Source organism: Myotis lucifugus, unplaced genomic scaffold (assembly GCF_000147115.1).
Source record: "Myotis lucifugus unplaced genomic scaffold, Myoluc2.0 scaffold_247, whole genome shotgun sequence".
Taxonomy (NCBI): domain Eukaryota; kingdom Metazoa; phylum Chordata; class Mammalia; order Chiroptera; family Vespertilionidae; genus Myotis; species Myotis lucifugus.
The window spans coordinates 924,932-943,261 of NW_005871295.1; the positions used below are offsets into that span (position 1 = coordinate 924,932).

The window sequence follows — 18,330 nt, forward strand, 5'->3', positions numbered from 1 at the left end:
AATTTTAAAAAGCTAGGCATTATGTGAATTTGCAGATTAGCCATTACTTTTGGTGAGACAAAATCTGGGTAAGGTTAAGACTGTTCTGGTTCTTTTTAAAAAAATCCTCACTTGAGGATATGTTTTTCATTGATGAGAGGAAGGGAGGGAGGGAGAGCGAGAGCGACACCGATCAGTTGCCTCATGCACGAGCCCCAACAGAGGATGGAAAGCACAACCTGGGTAATGTGCCCTGACCTAGAACTGAACCCACAGCCCTTAGGTGCAAGGGATGATGCTCTAACAACTGAGCAGCACTGGCCAGGGCTGTTCTGGCTCTTAGACTAGAAGAGAGGGGTAGACTAGAAGAAAGATGAGTAAAGGAGATGTCTGAATTCCAAATGCTTCTTTATCCAGGTATATGAAAACTTCACTATTTGCAGAAGAGGACAATACGAACTTCCCCATAAATGTTAATTAACACTTTTTGTTTCATTAGTATTTGAAGCACTTTATGGAACACAGTTCTGTACTGCAGAGTGTGTGCGTATGTGCATGCATGTGTGTGTATGTGTGCACATGCATGTGTGTGTATGGGGGGACAGGAAGAACTTTAAAAGTACAAAAGATAAAATTCCAATATGGAAATAAGAGAAATAAGTATCTGATATGTAGTACATAACAAAAAAGGCCTTTCATTTATACAATTCTATTTCTACCTACCTGCTTTCAGGCCAACTTTAATTACACACGTGAAAAAAGTGTTCTCTCTCTTCTTACATCTCCCTCCTCCTATCTCACCATCCCATCGTCTGGCCTGGGAGAGTGCCCCAAACAGCTTGTGCATGTCTCTACCACAAGGCATTAGCATTCTCTCTCCCTTTCTATAATTCTGACCGAGGCCCGATTGGTGTTAACCAATCAGAAGAAACTATGTTTCAATCTATTTTAATCCAAAGCCTAGCATGCTGTCTAGTGTATATTATATATGCAATAAATCTTTAAACTAAATGTCCTGTTCCAAAAATCTCAGGTTCCGCTAACAATTTTCAATGGTCAAAGATGTCAATATATCTTTTTAGAATTTTAATTAGCAGAAAGGAAGATCCTGGTTGTTTGTTCATTTAACCCAAAAGTCTGAAAAGTTATACACCCAAATATTAACTACACTGTTTTGGGGTAGTGGGAATACATGTGATTTCTAATTTTTTCTTTTTTGAAATATTTGGGAAATTTCTACAATAAATGTGCTTATGTAATAGAAGAGCAAAATGATAAATGTTATTTTCAAGAATAATTTTTCATTTAACTTGCAAATTAAAACATTCACTGGGCAATGAACTAGGTTTCAATGTTTTCTAAACTGGTAAGGGAGTGGCAAGTGGGTATGGGAACGGCAGGAGCTGTGATGAGCTGGCCATACTGCAACACAATGGCAGGATGCTGTTATTTCAGAAAGTTTATTTCAAGGACTAGTTAGTGCCTACTATGTGCCATGTACAGTTTGAGACACTAAGGAAGCATAGCCAGCACCCAAAAAACTAAAGACTACCCCAAACAAAAAATACCAACAAATAACACAAAAATGAGAAAAATCCCTGAGGTCCTCTTGTGGGGGATTTGACAATAGGACTCTCCCTAGAGAATTCAGGCTCAATGCTTTTCTCATAGCTTGAGTTCTGGTGTGAATCAGCATCACCAGATGCCCATGGTTGTACTACAGGATTCAACTCAGTATGGTCTTTGGGAAAACCTTTAAAAGATTAAAGATATTATTACCTTTAGAGCAGAACCATTTCCTGTAGGTGCGGTGTGCGCTGGAGCAAGGGAATCTTCAGGGAGGGGCACATTATTCTCATTTACTACAGCCCTGGAAAGGAAATTCAAATTCACATCATAGAGGTCTGTATGAGCTTGGGCAGTGTTTTCAAAGAAAGGCCTTGGGAAAGAAGTGTAACAAATTCATGTGGGAGAAGAAGAAATTACAACTTGTGAGGAGCATGACAGAAGTCCAGGTCACGTTCATATGCTTTTATGAAACCCTTTCCCACCCACCACATAACAGTTTCAAATCCAGGTCAGACTCACTCACAGATGGATCAAAATTGTGGGCTACTTTGCTTCCCTCCTAAGTCTCAATGAAGGACAGAAAAGATTTATCTTGAAAAGAAAAGCAGATACTCAAAAATGATAGATCAATAGATTGATTTTTGTAAAGCTGTTATCAAAGACGTGAATGAGAAGCTCAGTGGAACAGAAATCATACAGATTACCTGAGATACGGGAGAACAGTCAGGAACCATGAGAAGCCCACACTGAATTGTACACTTTACATACTTTATTTTTTTAAGTATTACATATGTCCCCTGAATTGTACACTTTAAAAGGGTGAATTGCATGGTATTTATTATATTTGATAAAGCTGTTACTAAAAAATAAATGACCTGAATAGACATTTCTCTAAGAAGAAAAGATGTTAATATCTTTAATACTTAGATAAATGAAAATCAAAACCTCAATGAGACACCTCCATGTGAGGACACAGGCTGGAGAGCTCTGCTGAGAAAGAAGCAACATCTAGAATGCTCCAGGTATTACAACAGGACCAGCCAGGTTAGAGGATGCTAGAGAAAACGTTACCTGGAGGCCCGGCAGTAATGACAAGCAGGTTTAACCCCAGATGAGAACAAGAATAGGAAGTGTCTTACAGATGGCTCAACACCAGGGAGAAAGGGGGAAATGTACAGCCAAAGGTCATCCTCCACTAAGCTAACACCTCCATAGGAAATCCCAGCCCTCTCCAGTATCACTGGAAAGTGTGCAAGCGACAGGAGCAGTTCTGTCCAATCCTGCAAGGAGACTGCGAAAACAAGAGAGAACCTCTAGACTGGAAAAGTCAGATGTAATTTCTGAAGTGAAAGCTAGGACGGTTGCAGCCACAACACTGAGGCAAATAGAGGCAAAGAGATGAAAAGAAATAAGGAACAGTTGTGAGAAAGAGAGAAGTGATCAGGATATTTCAACTACTGAATACTGGATATTCAAAAAATAATGGCTTAGCTCAGTGATGGCGAACCTATGACACGCGTGTCAGAGGTGACACTCGAACTCATTTTTTTGGTTGATTTTTCTTTGTTAAATGGCATTTAAATATATAAAATAAATATCAAAAATATAAATCTTTGTTTTACTATGGTTACAAATATCAAAAAATTTCTATATGTGACACGGCACCAGAGTTAAGTTAGGGTTTTTCAAAATGCTGACACACCGAGCTCAAAAGGTTCGCCATCACTGGCTTAGCTTTTTTTAGAGTTGGTGTATTTTGCCTTTAGTTAAACTCCATTTTGTTGGAATATAATGGTGTTTAATAGACCATAGCATGTTGCCAAGTCTTCGAATTTATTTGTTTAATATAAATAAATTTAATTAAAAAATAATGGCTTATGATTTTCTGAACTGAAAAAAGACATGTATCTACAAAGTGAAAGATCACCTTGAATACTAACAATTAAAAAAAAACTATTCTTAGGTATACAGTAATGAAAATGCAGAACCTCAAGAATGAGCAGTAAAACCTGAAAGTTACCAGAGAGAAAAATAGCTTTGTGTTTCAGAAAGAAGAACAGCTCAGACAAAAGGAGTTGATATGAGAAACAGTGAGTATTAAAAGAAGTAATGCTTTACAATGAATTCTCCCAACACTTCGGCAAAAGACTGGTCCTGGGTAGCTTACACAGCTGCCCAACACGGAAAGAAGCACATGTAAAGCTTCTGCATCCATTCTGCTCAGCATGTGTCATGACCCAGCAATTCCACTCCTAGGCATACACCCTAAAGCAGTGGTTGCCAACCTTTCAGACCTCATGGACCACCAAGGGTCCATGGACCACCAGTTGGCAACCGCTGCCCTAAAGAATCCTCACAGCACATGTGTATATGGAGGAGCACACACAATGTTAACCTGGAACAAGCATTTGCCCATTAATAAAAGAATGAATAGAGTGTGCTTGACTCATGTAATGGCAGTTAATATGAAGGACCCATAGATAATTTTTAAGTACAAACATGTCAAAACAAAAACCACTGAATTATACACTTTACCTACTTTATTTTTTTTAAGTATTACATATGTCCCCTGAATTGTACACTTTAAATGGGTGAATTGCATAGTATCTAATCTAATAAAAGAGAAACATGCAAATTGACTGCACCTCCGCTACGCCCCAAGCCATGCCCACCAGCCAATCAGAGCGACTATATGCAAATTAACCCAACCAAGATGGCAGCCTGCAGCCATGGAGCTGGAGCAAGCAGGAGGCTTGGTTGCCCCGGTGATGGAGGAAGCCAAGCTTCCCACCTGCCCTGGCTGGCTGTGGCCACCGCTCAAGGCAACGAAGTTTCACTTATAGAAGATAAATAAATCCCAGATACCTGCTTCCAGCAAGCCTCCACTGGGAGCTTGGGTGGCTGGGGGCTGTGGCCAGCCTGCAAACAGCCATCAGCCCCTCACCCAGGATGGCCACGCCCTCATGGGGTGAGGGTCCCCCCTGGGGGGCTTGGCCAGCCTGCAAACAGCCATCAGCCCCTCACCCAGGATGGCCACACCCTCATGGGGTGAGGGTTCCCGCTGGGGGGCTTGGCCAGCCTGCAAACAGCCCTCAGCCCCTCACCCAGGCTGGCCAGGCACCCCAGTGGGGACCTCCACCCTGAAGGGGCTGTGGCCAGCCTGCAAACAGCCATCAGCCACCCACCCAGACTGGCCAGGCACCCCAGGGTCTGGGGGCAGCTGCGAGGGCCGGGGGCAGCCGGGGCAGCTGGCAGTAGCGGCAGGGTGATGGGGGCGGCACCTTCCCCTGATCAGCCAGTCATCGCCTCCCGCAAAGGTAGGCCAGACTGAGGCTTAGAAGCGGGCCTAAGCCGTCAGTAGGACATCCCCTGAGGGCTCCTGGTCTGTGAGAGGGCGCAGGCCAGGCTGAGGGAATCCCTCCCCCCATCCCCACCTGCCCCAAGTGCACGAATTTTTGTGCACTGGGCCTCTAGTATTGACTATAAAAATGTGGGTTTATTTCTGAGCTCTCTATTCTGTTCCATTGGTCTATATGTCTGTGTTTTATGCCAGTACCATGCTGTTTTGATTACTAAGGCCTTGTAGTATAGTTTGACATTAGGTAATATGACTCCTCCAACTTTGTTCTTTTTCAACATTGCTGTGGCTATTTGGGGTCTTTTGTGGTTCCATACAAATTTTTGGAATATTTGTTCTAGTTCTGTAAAATACATCATTGGTATCTTGCTAGGAATTGCATTGAATGTATAGGTTGTTTAGGGTAGTATGAACATTTTAATTAAAATTAGTGATGTTAATTTTTCCTATCCATGAGCACAGTATATGCTTCCACTTATTTGTATTTTCTTCAGTGTCTTATAATTTTCTGAGTACAGGTCTTTCACTCCTTGATTGAATTTATTTCTAGGTATTTTATTCTTTTTGAAGGAACTGTGAATGGGACTGTTTCCTTAGTTTTCCTTTGTGATAGTTCATAATCAGTGTATAAAAATGCAACTGATTTCTAGATATTTATTTTGTATTCTGCTACTTTACTGAATTCATGTACAGTTATAGTTTTTTGGGTTCTCTATATACAGTATCATGTCATCTGCAAATTAATAACAATATTCCTTCTTCCTTTCAAATTTGGATGCTTTTTATTTCTTTTTATTGTCTGGTTGCTGTGGCTAGCACATCCAGTACTATACTGAATAAAACTGGTGAAAGTGGACATTCCTGTCTTGTTCCTGATCTTAATTAAGGGAAACACTTTAGTTTTTGCCTGATGAGAAGAACTTAGTATATTTTAAAGGATGCATTTCAAATCCTGGCAGGAAAGAAATTATTGAAAATATCAACAACCATTTAGAAAAGTAAGTCTGGAAGTAAAGTGGAGTATATTCTATGCTCTTTCCAGCCTTTAGAGTTCAAAGAAACTGGACCATTATCTTCCTTTTGGCAAAAAAAAAAGTTAATGAGGTTATTCTAAAAGGCTCCAATAATAATAGTATTAAAAATGTCAACTGATTTATTGGAATTAACTAAAAGGTTAAGTTGAAATTTCAGTTTTACCCCAATCACCAATTAATATGTTTGTTGAATACTAATTATAAAGTCTTATATACAAAGCCTGCTATATTCTTAAGTGCTATGTTGATTACAGTATCTGGAACCAAATATAATTAATCAGAAAATGCTCCACTGAGTAAGTTTTGAATAATGAGGAAAAAAAGCAGCATTCATTCATTCAACAATGTTTAGCAACAACTAAGCACAGAACATTGAATACACAGTGATGAAAGAAACAAATTGGCATAGAGCAGGGAAAAGGCCCAGAAGACAAATAAATGGCATAATGCCCATTAAAAAAGAGAGAGGCACAAAGGACTGCAAAAGGAAAGCAAAGAAATTTGTTGGACTATGAGAACCTATAGTAAGAAAGTTTATAAGGGATGGCGGCATAGGTAAACACCGGAAATTGCTGCCTCGCACAACCACTTCAAAAAAACAACTAAAAGACAAAACGGACATCATCCAGAACCACAGGAAAGCTGGCTGAGTGGAAATTCTACAACTAGAAGGAAAGAGAAAAGCACACTGAGACTCAGAGGAGGTGCGGTGTGGAAATAAATTGCAGAGGTTCCGGGCGAGTCTCTGGGACCCAGACCCATACGGGGAGAAACTGGACTATCTGGCATCGGGCAGAACTCAAGGGCGGCTTTCTCCCAGAAGTGCTTGCAGCGATTACCGTGGAACAGTGAGACCCGGGTCCTCTTAGGGCAGGGCTGAGGATCAGCCATAGCTGTTTGCTCCGCCCGGTGGATTCCCTGAGACCCCGCCCCACCCAAGCTGAGTGCAGAGGCTTTTGCATATGAATGCCCTGGCCTTTTGCAATCTAAAATTACCTAACTAACTGCAGCTGGGTCAGAGAGACCAAGAACTTCCAAAACGAAGGCCCAAGGCCCCACAGCAGCTTGCATTGCTTCACAGCTGGGCCTCATCTAGGCACCTTCAAATTCCAAACAAAGAAAAGGAATCTGCAGATCTCTCCATAGCTCCTGCTGGGTAGCCTCAGGCAGAGGCTAAATTAGCACCTCCTTAGAGATCCAAGAGCCAGTATACACAGTGGTCAGAGTGGACCATCCAGATTACAACTCCTCAGATGCATAAAGGACACACTCAGGGGGGAAGACTCAGTGAGCACCAAAGCCCCACTGAAGCAAGTCTTGCCCCATAAGGGTGTCTCCAGCACAGAAGTTTTCCCACCATAACCACAGCTGATTCTCACAGCCAATTGGCCTGGAGGTCAATTCCTCCCAGTGATACCTACAACAATCAAGGCTTAACTACAACAAGACTGTGCACAAAGCCCACAAAGGGGTGCACCAAGAGTGTCCACCTCAGGTAATTGGGGAGGCTGAGCCACTGGGCCCTATAGGACACCTAGCACACAAAGCCACTCTACCAACACAGGGAAGCAGCCAAAATGTGGAGACAAAGAAACAGGTCACAAATGACAGAAATGGAGGAAAGCAAACTACTGGATATAGAGTTCAACACCACGGTTATAAGGTTTTTCAAGAATTTTCTAGAAACTGCCGATAAATTTAGTGAGACCCTCGAGGATATGAAAAAGGACCAACTAGAAATTAAGCATACACTGACTGAAACAAAGAATATTGTACAGACTCCCAACAGCAGACTAGAGGATCCCAAGAATCAAGTCAAAGATTTGAAATACGAAGAAGTAAAAAACACCCAACTGGAAAAACAAAAAGAAAAAAGAATCCAAAAATATGAAGATAGTGTAAGGAGCCTCTGGGACAACTTCAAACGTACCAACATCCGAATTATGGGGGTGCCAGAAGAAGAGAGAGAGCAAGATATTGAAAACCTATTTGAAGAAATAATGACAGAAAACTTCCCCTACCTGGTGAAAGAAATAGACTTACAAGTCCAGGAAGCGCAGAGAACCCCAAACAAAAGGAATCCAAAGAGGACCACACCAAGACACATCATAATTAAAATGCCAAGAGCAAAAGACAAACAGAGAATCTTAAAAGCAGCAAGATAAAAACAGTCAGTTACCTACAAGGGAATACCCATACGACTGTCAGCTGATTTCTCAACAGAAACTATGCAGGCCAGAAGGGAGTGGCAAGAAATATTCAAAATGATGAATAGCAAGAACCTACAACCAAGATTACTTTACCCAGCAAAGCTATCATTCAGAATTGAAGGTCAAATAAAGAGCTGCACAGATAAGAAAAAGCTAAACGAGTTCATCACCACCAAACCAGTATTATAGGAAATGCTGAAAGGTATCCTTTAAGAAGATAAATAATTTGATGAACAGAATAAACTGGTGAATATAATAGAATCAGGGACATAGAAAGGGAGTGGACTGACAATTCTCAGGGGGGAAGGGGTGTGGGAGGAGACTGAACAAAAATTGTACACCTATGGATGAGGACAGTGGTGGTGGTGGGGGGGTAAGGGCAGAAGGTGGGGTGGGAACTGGGTGGAGGGGAGCTATGGGGAGAAAAAAGAGGAACAACTGTAATAATCTGAACAATAAAGATTTAATTAAAAATAAATAAATAATAAAAAAGGAAAGAAAGAAAGAAAGTTTATAAGAACGAGGCTATTGGAATGACAGGAAAGTTAACTACCATACCCAAGAGAAATAACATACATTCCTCCCAGGTACCTTATAAGATTAAAAATACCTGTAAAGGTTGTTTTTGCTCTGTAACTTCAATCAATTCAAAAAGAATGAGAACATAGAGAGATTAATTAGGACTACCTTCAAATAATCTAAAAGTAGGTACTAAGCAGCTATGTAATGGACAGAAGAGTGAATTCAAGTTGTCTTTCAAATAGATACCCTGAAATGATGTGGTGATAGATTGGGAATGAAGAAAAACGGCTACACAGAAAAGTTAAAAGGAAAAGAACATCATTTAATTCAGTCTAATCGGATGGTGATAGATTGGAGAATAGGAAAAAAGACCCCCCAAAAAAGTGAAGAGGAAGAAAACATCACTTAATTCAGTTTACCCAGAACTGTACCTGTTTGTGGCAGCATCCTGAACACTGGCGTTTTTATGACTCAATAGGCTATCTTCTCTTGTAACCTAAGAAAAAGAAATAATACACATTGCCCAAGCCAGTTTGGCTCAGTGAATAGAGCTGCCTGTGGACCAAAGGGTCCTGGGTTTGATTCCGGTCAAGGGCATGTACCTTGGTTGCAGGCTCCTTCCTGGCCCGGGCCCTGGTTGGGGCACATGCAGGAGGCAACCAATCCATGTGTTTCTCTCACATCGGTGTGTTTCTCTTTCTCTCTCTCTTCCACTCTCTCTAAAAGATCATTGGAAAAATATTCTTGGGTGAGGATTAACAAAACCAAAACAAACAAATAAAAAAAGAGTATAAATATTAAATCTTTGTGGAGGATAGTAAAGTAACAAGAAACTTATATTTCTTTCCTGTAAAAACAGAAATATCAGTTTGCTTCACTTCCAAAAGAAGTAATCATACCTTATCTATGGAAATATCAGTACTGCACCAAGTGCAATCTTATCCCATATCCAAATTAGTAATCCATGCTTCCACTTGAATATATTAGTATACAAAGCCACATGCTTTACTAGATAACTTTCAATTATTTAAGACACCATGGTGTGTTAGTCTATACATACAGATTTCCAAAAAGTTTCCATGTCATAATTTTTTGAATTTACATGAGAAAACAGATGTTAAGGTATATATTTGGCATTTTATTTTTCCCCATAGATGCCCTTTATCAGGCTGAAGAAGTTTTATTCTATTTCTAGTTTGCTGTTAGTTTTTATCATGAAGGGGGGTTGAATTCTGTGAAATGACTTTTCCATAGGACTTGAGAAAATTTTCCTTATTTTTTTTAACATGGTAAACTATACTGGTATTTGAATAATAACCAACTTTCTTCCTGAGATAAACCCTATGTGGTCAGGATGTACTATCCTTTACATAAATTGTGAGTATGATTTGTTTATATTTTGTTAAGGGCTTTTGAGTCCATGTTCAAGAGAGTTAGTCTATCGTTTCTTTTCTCGTCATATGTTTTTCTGATGTTGGTATTGGGGTAATAGTAGTCTCATGAAATGAGTTGGAAAGTGCTCCCTCCTCTCTATGTTCTCAAGGCCTTTGTGTAGAACTGTCATTAGTTCTTCCTTAAATGTTCAGTAGATTTCTACAATGAAGTCATCTGGTCCTGGATTTTTCTTCATGGTAAGGTTTTTAACTATAAAATAAAATCTGTTTAATTAAGGGCTAGTCAAGTTATTTCTCTCTTCTGCAATTCAAAAAATATCCAAAAATATAACTGAAATGCAAAGCAATGACAACTACTACCACTGCCACTACATGTAGTTCCAACACATATTAAACGCTCATTATGTGCCAGGCACTATTCTGTGTCCTTTACATTTATTATCATTTCATCCTGTAACCTACCTTAAGGTAGGTACTACCACGATCTTTTTTTCAAATACAATTAAACCGAGATTCAGATAAATTAAATAACTTGCCAAGTCACAAAGCTAGTAGGTGGTAGATTAGAAATAGGATTCAAACTCAAGTTGTCCTATTTATTTTATATATGAAAATATTATGTTTTATGTTTATATTGGGGGAGAGGATAGATCAAAAACACAAACAATATTCTTCAAGTCCTTTCAGTTCTTCTCAAGGCTGTGCCCGGGTACAGAAGGGGTAAAATGCATCTTCTCAACAGTAGGATGTTTTGAAATCTTGTTGACATGACTTGGTGAAACGGGCTTTTGTCCTGGTTTACTATACAGGACAGTCTGAAGTAGGGGAGCGCCCAGGGAAAGCTGACATTGAGAGCATGGATGCCAAAAATGTAATGGGGGCTGGTCTCAACCCATGTATCACTCATGATGTCACCGTGGACTCTTTCACCTGTAACTTTCATTCTTGTTGCTTAGAACTTCACAATTTTGCCAAATTGGGGGTAGATGGGTGGTAGGAAATAGCAGATTGATTAAAAAACCCTAACATCATAGACTTAATAGTGACAGGAACCTAAGCATCTCTAGATTTTCTGGCGATACAAGAGGCAAAGATTAAGGACTTGCTTTTATAGGATTTTTACCTTTTTAAAAAACTTATTAAACCCTACAGCGTCTCTACTCTTACTTTGTATCCCGTGAGTATTCCTCTTAATCGAGCTTGTATTTAGAATTAGGAAGGCATTTTGCCATCTCAAGTATGTTTCTTGGTGTACTCTCTATCTTTAATCACTAGCTAGGCCACCCTTGCTTAATGTTCATGTATTTTATTCACTTTTCAGAGTGTCTGGACTCTAAATTTCATGTTCTTTTCATTTCACCAGGACTATCTCTCTTAAAGCAGCTTACCTTTTGCACTGCTTCTACTTGAGCCTTCAAAATGTTACTCTTCAAGTCAGGAGGAACTCGCCTAGCATTCAATCCTGGGCTCTCAATGGCATTATTAAGACATTTCTCAGTCAGCTTCACCACTTCCTCCTAGATATTAAAAATAAACTATAAGCAAATCTGATAGTTACATGGAAATAGAAAAGGAGCTGATGAAAGTTCATATTTAGACAACCAGGAAATTATGTGTCTTAAACAGTCATAGCCTATTCCAGGAATAGTCAACTCCTACATATAATTTCAAACTAAGGCTTGATTATCACAAACATGAAATATGAATTGATTGGGACCACAAAAAACCATCTAGCCCAATTTCCTGTCTTTAAGGAACTGAATAACTGACTAGATTACCTGGGACAAATGCCTGAACTAACCACACACAAAGAATGTGTGCCATTCGCTGTCCCCCTTATCACAGCAGGTATGCTCCAAGATCCCCATTGGGTCCTCAAAGCACAGATCGTACCAAACAATGTTTTCCTACATATATGTCTACAATGAGGCACAGAAAGAGAATACACACAATAACTGCTAATAAAATAAACCAATTATAACAATGTACAATAATAAGAATTATGTGAATGTGGTTTCTGTCTCAAAATATCTTATTGTACTGTACTCACCTTTTTACTAAAGGAAGCCCCTTATGGCTTCTCTTTGTTATATCTGAATTGCCAGCATCACTACTCTTGCACTTGGGGCCATTATTAAATAACACACAAGCACCGGGAGACCATGACAGTCAATCTGATAACCAAAGTAACTATTCATTTCCTGGGTGGGACAGCGTGATAGTTCATCACACTTCCAAGAATGGCACGCAACTTAAAACTTACGAACTGTTTATTTCTGGAATTTCCCATTTAACATTTTTGGACCACAGCTGACCACAAGTAACTGGAACCATGGAAAGTGAAATCATAGATATGGGAAGACTATTGTAATTAATTTTCAGTTAGGCTAATCCCTGTAATTCTGTAGCTGTCACCAGGCAGATAATTATGTTTGGATTATTTTATATAGTCACAAACAGGTCACTCTCAGCTATAGACTTATGAAAATGATAGAATAAAACACAAATCCAGTCAATAAAGATCATAATTAAAGCAATATAAATTAACTATTATGAAAAGAAGTGGGAGGAAGCAAATTAGTAAGTTTAAATTATCTACACTACAACTGATATTTTACTTAACTTAAAATGAATAACAATCAATAACAACAACAATTATTATTATTATTATGGTTGCTATTTAACACTGGTCTAAATAAGAAATGCACTCTAAATATTTTCTTAGTCACAGATACAGCTTTTGTTCTGTAAAACAGGCTAGCTGGCATGTATGGGGTTATGTACTGCACCAATATTTCAGGTTTAAAATGATTTAATTAATGTGATTATTTAATTTTATGTTTCTTAGTATGGTCTCTACATATCTGCAATTGGGTGCGATCCCAAAATCTGAATGTTTAACAAGCTTTCCCATGTGATTCGGTACATAAAAATCTGAGCATTGCTACCTTGGCCTAGACCAGCCGTGGACAAACTACGGCCCGCGGGCCGGATCCGGCCCGTTTGAAATGAATAAAACTAAAAAAAAAAAGACCGTACCCTTTTATGTAATGATGTTTACTTTGAATTTATATTAGTTCACACAAACACTCCATCCATGCTTTTGTTCCGGCCCTCCGGTCCAGGTTAAGAACCCATTGTGGCCCCCGAGTCAAAAAGTTTGCCCACGACTGGCCTAGACTATATTTATGTGTGTAACCTCCTCATCTTCAGAATGTTCCTATTAATTGAAATAAGTCTTTATTGTACTTTTCTGAGCATGGCTACTTCATGCCTTATGATCCAGCAATCCCACTTCTGAGGATATATCCAAAGGAAACAAAATCACTATCTTGAATAGATATACTCCCATGTTCACTGCAGCATTATGCACAATAGCCAAGATATGGAACCAACCTATGGGAACATTAAAGAATGAGTGAATAAAGAAAATGTGATGTTTGTGTGACTGTGTGTACACACATGGAATATTATTCGGTCTTTACAAAGAAGGAAATCCTGCCATTTGCAACAACATGGAAAATGCTGGAAGGCATTATGCTAACTGAAATAAGTCAGACAGAGAATGATAAGTACTGCATATTATTTATATGTAAAATCTAAAAAAAAAAAATCATAGAAACAGAGTAGAATGGTTGCTACTAGAAACTGAGGGTGAGGGGGATAGGGAGAGGTTGGTAAAGGGTACAAGCTTTCAGTGATAACACAGATAAGTTCTGAGGATCTAATGTACAGCATGGTGACTATAGTTCATTATATTGTTCTGTACACTTGAAATTTGCTAAGAGAGTAGCTGTTAAACATTATCACCAAAAAACAAAACAAAACAAAATGATAACTCTCTGAGGTGATGGATGTGTTCATTTAATTGCAGGAATCATTTCACAATGTATACATATAGCAAATCACCATGTCGTGTGCTTTAAATATATTATAATTTTATTTGTCAACTAGAGGCTCAGTGCATGAAATTCATGCATTGGGAGGGAGGGTCCCTCAGCCAGGCCTGTGCCCTCTAGCAGTCCGGGAGCCCCGCGATTGACTGCTCCACAGAGGAGGCCCCGCCCACTCACTGCAGCACTGCCTGCAGGGTAGCCATTGCGGAGCCCCCTGATTGATTACCCTGCTGGCCAGTGGCCTGGGCCTCCCTCTGCAGGAGGATCATGGGGCGATGGCGGTGCCCCCTCCTCCTCAATCGCATCGCACCTGCCTTGGCTGGCCTGGCTTGCATATTACACTTTTATTATTATAGATTTTTATCTCAATAAAGCTGAAAAAAATTATAGCTAGTTAAAATGCTTTGACATTTTCTTTTCAGAGACAATTATGTTGGAGACCTGAGATGACTTAGTAATCATATAATAGGGTTGTCAGAGCAACCTGCCTCTGACATAGGCACATATTTATTTTCATGCCTATATTAAAAACAAAAACAACAGTTCAACTAACATCGCAGGTAAAAGTATAAATTGTTGCCATCTTTCTGGGAGGCAATTTTGCAAAAGTACCAAAGGCTTTAAAAGTCTCCCTGCCTGTACTTTGACCTACCACTTCACTTAATTTTCTTTTAGCACATAACTCCAATGGCACCTAGCTGCTGATATATCTGCCTTGGATGGCCAAAATGTGTCAAGCATAAGACCAAAAGAATTAAAAGGACACCTAATTCTTAAATACCCCAATTAGAACTAATCTGAAATGACCCTCTACCATAGAGAAGTCCTTGGCGGTCAGGTGCTTATATCAGGGGTTAAAGGCACCCCAAAGTCTGCTTAAGTTCTCAACCAGTGTAACGAACACTCACTCTGCTTCTCCCCTCCCCAAGAGTCACCAGGCTTCATTCTTTTTTAGTTTCATTCAAGTCCTCCACTAAATTTGTGTCAAATTAACCTTCTGTCTCCGACCCCGCATTCTCCTACTTTACAGTGATAGTAAAACAACTGACAATGTGAAAGCACACAGACCAATATAATTACAAATATCGAGGTGGTCAAGAAAATAAAAGCCTTCCTGAAATTTAATCAGCTTCTAAAAGATATTTCTAAGAAAAAACAAAAACACATTGAAAAAAAAATTGGATTCAAAAGAACAGCTTTAACAAATGACTATGCAAGAAAGAAGAAAATCACTCTCTACTTCATACTTGTCTCTGAAAAAATTCCCATTAGTTATCCAGGGATGAAAGAACACTGTAGATCAAGTGTTCCCCTTTCCTCCTTAAAACCGAATTAAAACAGGATTCATTCAACAGAGCCTTGCTATCTGTTGTCTATACAAGGGTGTCTCCAGATCATTACCTAAAATTCACTCTTCCATTTAATGGGGACATCGGGTAGCTAAAACAATTAATTATTTTTATCTCATTCAATTTATTTTAGATATTGCATGTAGAAGTAAGAAAATGCTTTGCAATTAACTAAAGTTTAATTGGTATGCACCCCTAACCCCCACCCAATGCCTAAAAACTCCAAGGAGACAGGGTGGTGAAAGGTATGAAAGATAAATCTGAAGCATCTAGAGTTCTAGTCTCTTCCTTGTTTATATTACAGAGCAGCTCCTTTCAAAAAATCCTCCTATAATTTCAAAAGCCATTCACTAAGTTCTTCAACTAAATCAAGACCCACTAAACAGAATGAAGAAAATAAAAAGGCTGAATCAAAATTAAAAGTTACCATCTATATCACTTTTGACTATATGTGTAAAAAATTATGAGATGACCTTACAGTTCTTAATGCCAATGCCCAAGTTTCTCTTTCCCTCCTAAACATCTGAAAATTTGTCCTTTTTAAATGAGAAAACAGGTTTATAAGAATCCAGCACAGACAGATATCCCAGCAAAAGAGAAGAAAAAGTATTAGCTTTGGAAAGAAAGGATTTCTGGGAGGTCTAGAGATGTGTGACAGGTATATAAGGAGAAATCTGAGTACCTGGTTGTTGATGTTAACATCAATGTTGGGACGAGGGGAGGGCAATGAACCGTTTTCTATCTCAAGGTGTTTCAGCTTCTCTGGCGCATCTTTTAATGCTGAAAAAAAAAAGGGAAAAATAGCCTCTTAGTCTGCCACGCTGTCAGAGCTGTGTGAGGGTAGCATCAATTAAAGGGTTAGGACCACAGAATAAAGATATTTTCTTTCTGTAACCAGGTAACTCTCCATTAATTTGAATAAGAGTAACCTAAACAGCAACATTGGCCTGTATCTTCACCGCTCCTAAAAAGCCACTACATATGGAATCTCAATAGCATGTGTGGTTAAGAAGGCTTACTAGTCAAAAGGTTCAAAGAAATTGCCTGGCCAGTGTTGCTCAGTAGTTGAGCATCGATCCATGAACCAGGAGGTCACAGATGGATTCTTGGTCAGGGCGCATGCCCAGGTTGCTGGCTTGATCCCCAGTAGGGGGCATGCAGGAGGCAGCCGATTGATGTTTCTATCTCTCTATCCCTCTCCTTTCCTCTCTCTCTAAAATCAATAAAAATATACTTTTAAAAGACTTAAAAAACAGGCAGAGCCCAAGCTGGTTTGGCTCAGAGGATAGAGCGTCAGCCTGCGGACTGAAGGGTCACTGGTTCTATTCTAGTCAAGGACACCATGTCCGGGTTGCAGGAGGCAGCCAATCAATGATTCTCTCTCATCATTGGTGTTTCTATCTCTCTCTCCTTCTCCCTTCCTCTCTGAAATCAATAAAAATATATTTTTTTAAGGAAGGCAGAGTTCACCTGTGACACGATCCTTTCTTCTATAACCACAACCCAAGCTCCTCCAGCCAAACCTCAGTACTTTGCCATTTTCTTTCCTTGGCCCTAAAAATATACAGCCTAAAACTAAACTATGTGGAGCAAACTGATGAAGGATATATATTTATTCATTCACTGACTCAATATATTACATTTTGGACACATTAGGTGTGATGCAGGACAAGCATTTTGTCTTATGTTCCACCTTGGCTGCAAAACACATCTATAATAAAAGGGTAATATGCTAATTAGACCGGATAGACCAGACATCTTCCAGTCGTCCAGTCCTCCTTCCAAAGCCACGGTGGCAGGGGCTGAGACAGAGGCAGTTAGGGGCAATCAGGCTGGCAGGGGAGGGCAGTTAGGGGTGATCAGACTGGCAGGCAGAGGCAGTTAGGGGTGATCAGGCAGGCAGGCAGAGGGGTTAGGTGTGATCAGGTAGGCAGGCAGGCAGGTGAGCGGTTAGGAGCCAGTGGTCCCAGATTGCAAGAGTGATGTCCGACTGCCCACAGGGATCAGGCCTAAACTGGCAGTTGGACATCCCCCAAGGGGTCCCGGATTGGAGAGGGTGCAGGCTGGACTGAGGGACTCCCTCCCACCCCGTGCACGAATTTCATGCACCAGGCCTCTAGTATCTAATCTAATAAAAGAGAAACATGGTAATTAGCCATACATCCGCTATCCTTCCCATTGGCTAATCAGGGCGATATGCAAATTAACTGCCAGCCAAGATGGCGGCTGGCAGCCACGCACTGAAGCGAACAGGGAGGCTTGCTTGCTCCAGTGACTGCGGACTCCAACGTTCCCCGCCTGACTTGCCGGCCTCTCAGCTGCAACTCTAAGCAACTATGTTGCAAATAAAGAAGCTAAACAAAACCCCAGAAACCTGCTTTAGTCAGCTGGGCTTCAGCCAGCCGGACCGCAACATTGTATCAAATACAGAAGGTAAACAAAGGCCAGAAACCTGCTTTCAGCAGCAGAGGCCTCAGAGCTAAAGCTGGCCCAGAAAAGAAAAAAAGAAAAAGAAAAAAAGGAGCGGTTGGGAGCTTCAGTCACCCGCCAGCCTGAAAACGGCCCTCAGCCCCTCAGCCAGACTGGCCAGGCACCCCAGTGGGGACCCCCACCCTGATCCAGGACACCCTTCAGGGCAAACCAGCCGGCCCCCACCCGTGCACCTGGCCTCTATTCTATATAGTAAAAGGGTAATATGCCTCCCGGCACCGGGATCAGCGGAGCAGCGAGGCCTCCCGGCACCGGGATCAGCGTGACAGGGGGCAGCGCCCAAACCCCCTGATCGCCCTGCGGCTCTGTGTGTGACAGGGGGCAGGGCCACAACCTCCCTATCCACCCTGCTCTGTTCGTGACAGGGGAAGGTGCCCCAACCCCCTGATCAGCCCTGCTCTGTGCCTGATAGGGGGGAGCTCCCCAACCCCTGATCGCCCTGCGCTCTGTGTGTGACAGGGTAGAGCCATAACCTCCCCATCGGCCCTGCCCTGAGTGTGACAGTGGCGCGCCCCAACCCCCTGATTGG

General features: G+C 40.7%; 1 protein-coding gene across 5 annotated transcripts in view; it reads right to left on the reverse strand.

Moving 5' to 3' along the window:
- Positions 1-18,330, reverse strand: part of EPB41L5 (erythrocyte membrane protein band 4.1 like 5) — a 165,307-nt gene that overhangs the window by 18,282 nt on the left and 128,695 nt on the right. For all 5 annotated transcript variants that reach the window (XM_023762502.1, XM_014464388.2, XM_023762501.1 and 2 more), the window contains 4 exons: positions 15,994-16,091; positions 11,455-11,583; positions 9,104-9,168; positions 1,759-1,849 (listed from right to left, as the gene is read on the reverse strand). In XM_023762502.1, the coding sequence (XP_023618270.1) occupies positions 1,759-1,849; positions 9,104-9,168; positions 11,455-11,583; positions 15,994-16,091 (383 nt within the window). The remainder of the gene's footprint in view (positions 1-1,758; positions 1,850-9,103; positions 9,169-11,454; positions 11,584-15,993; positions 16,092-18,330) is intronic.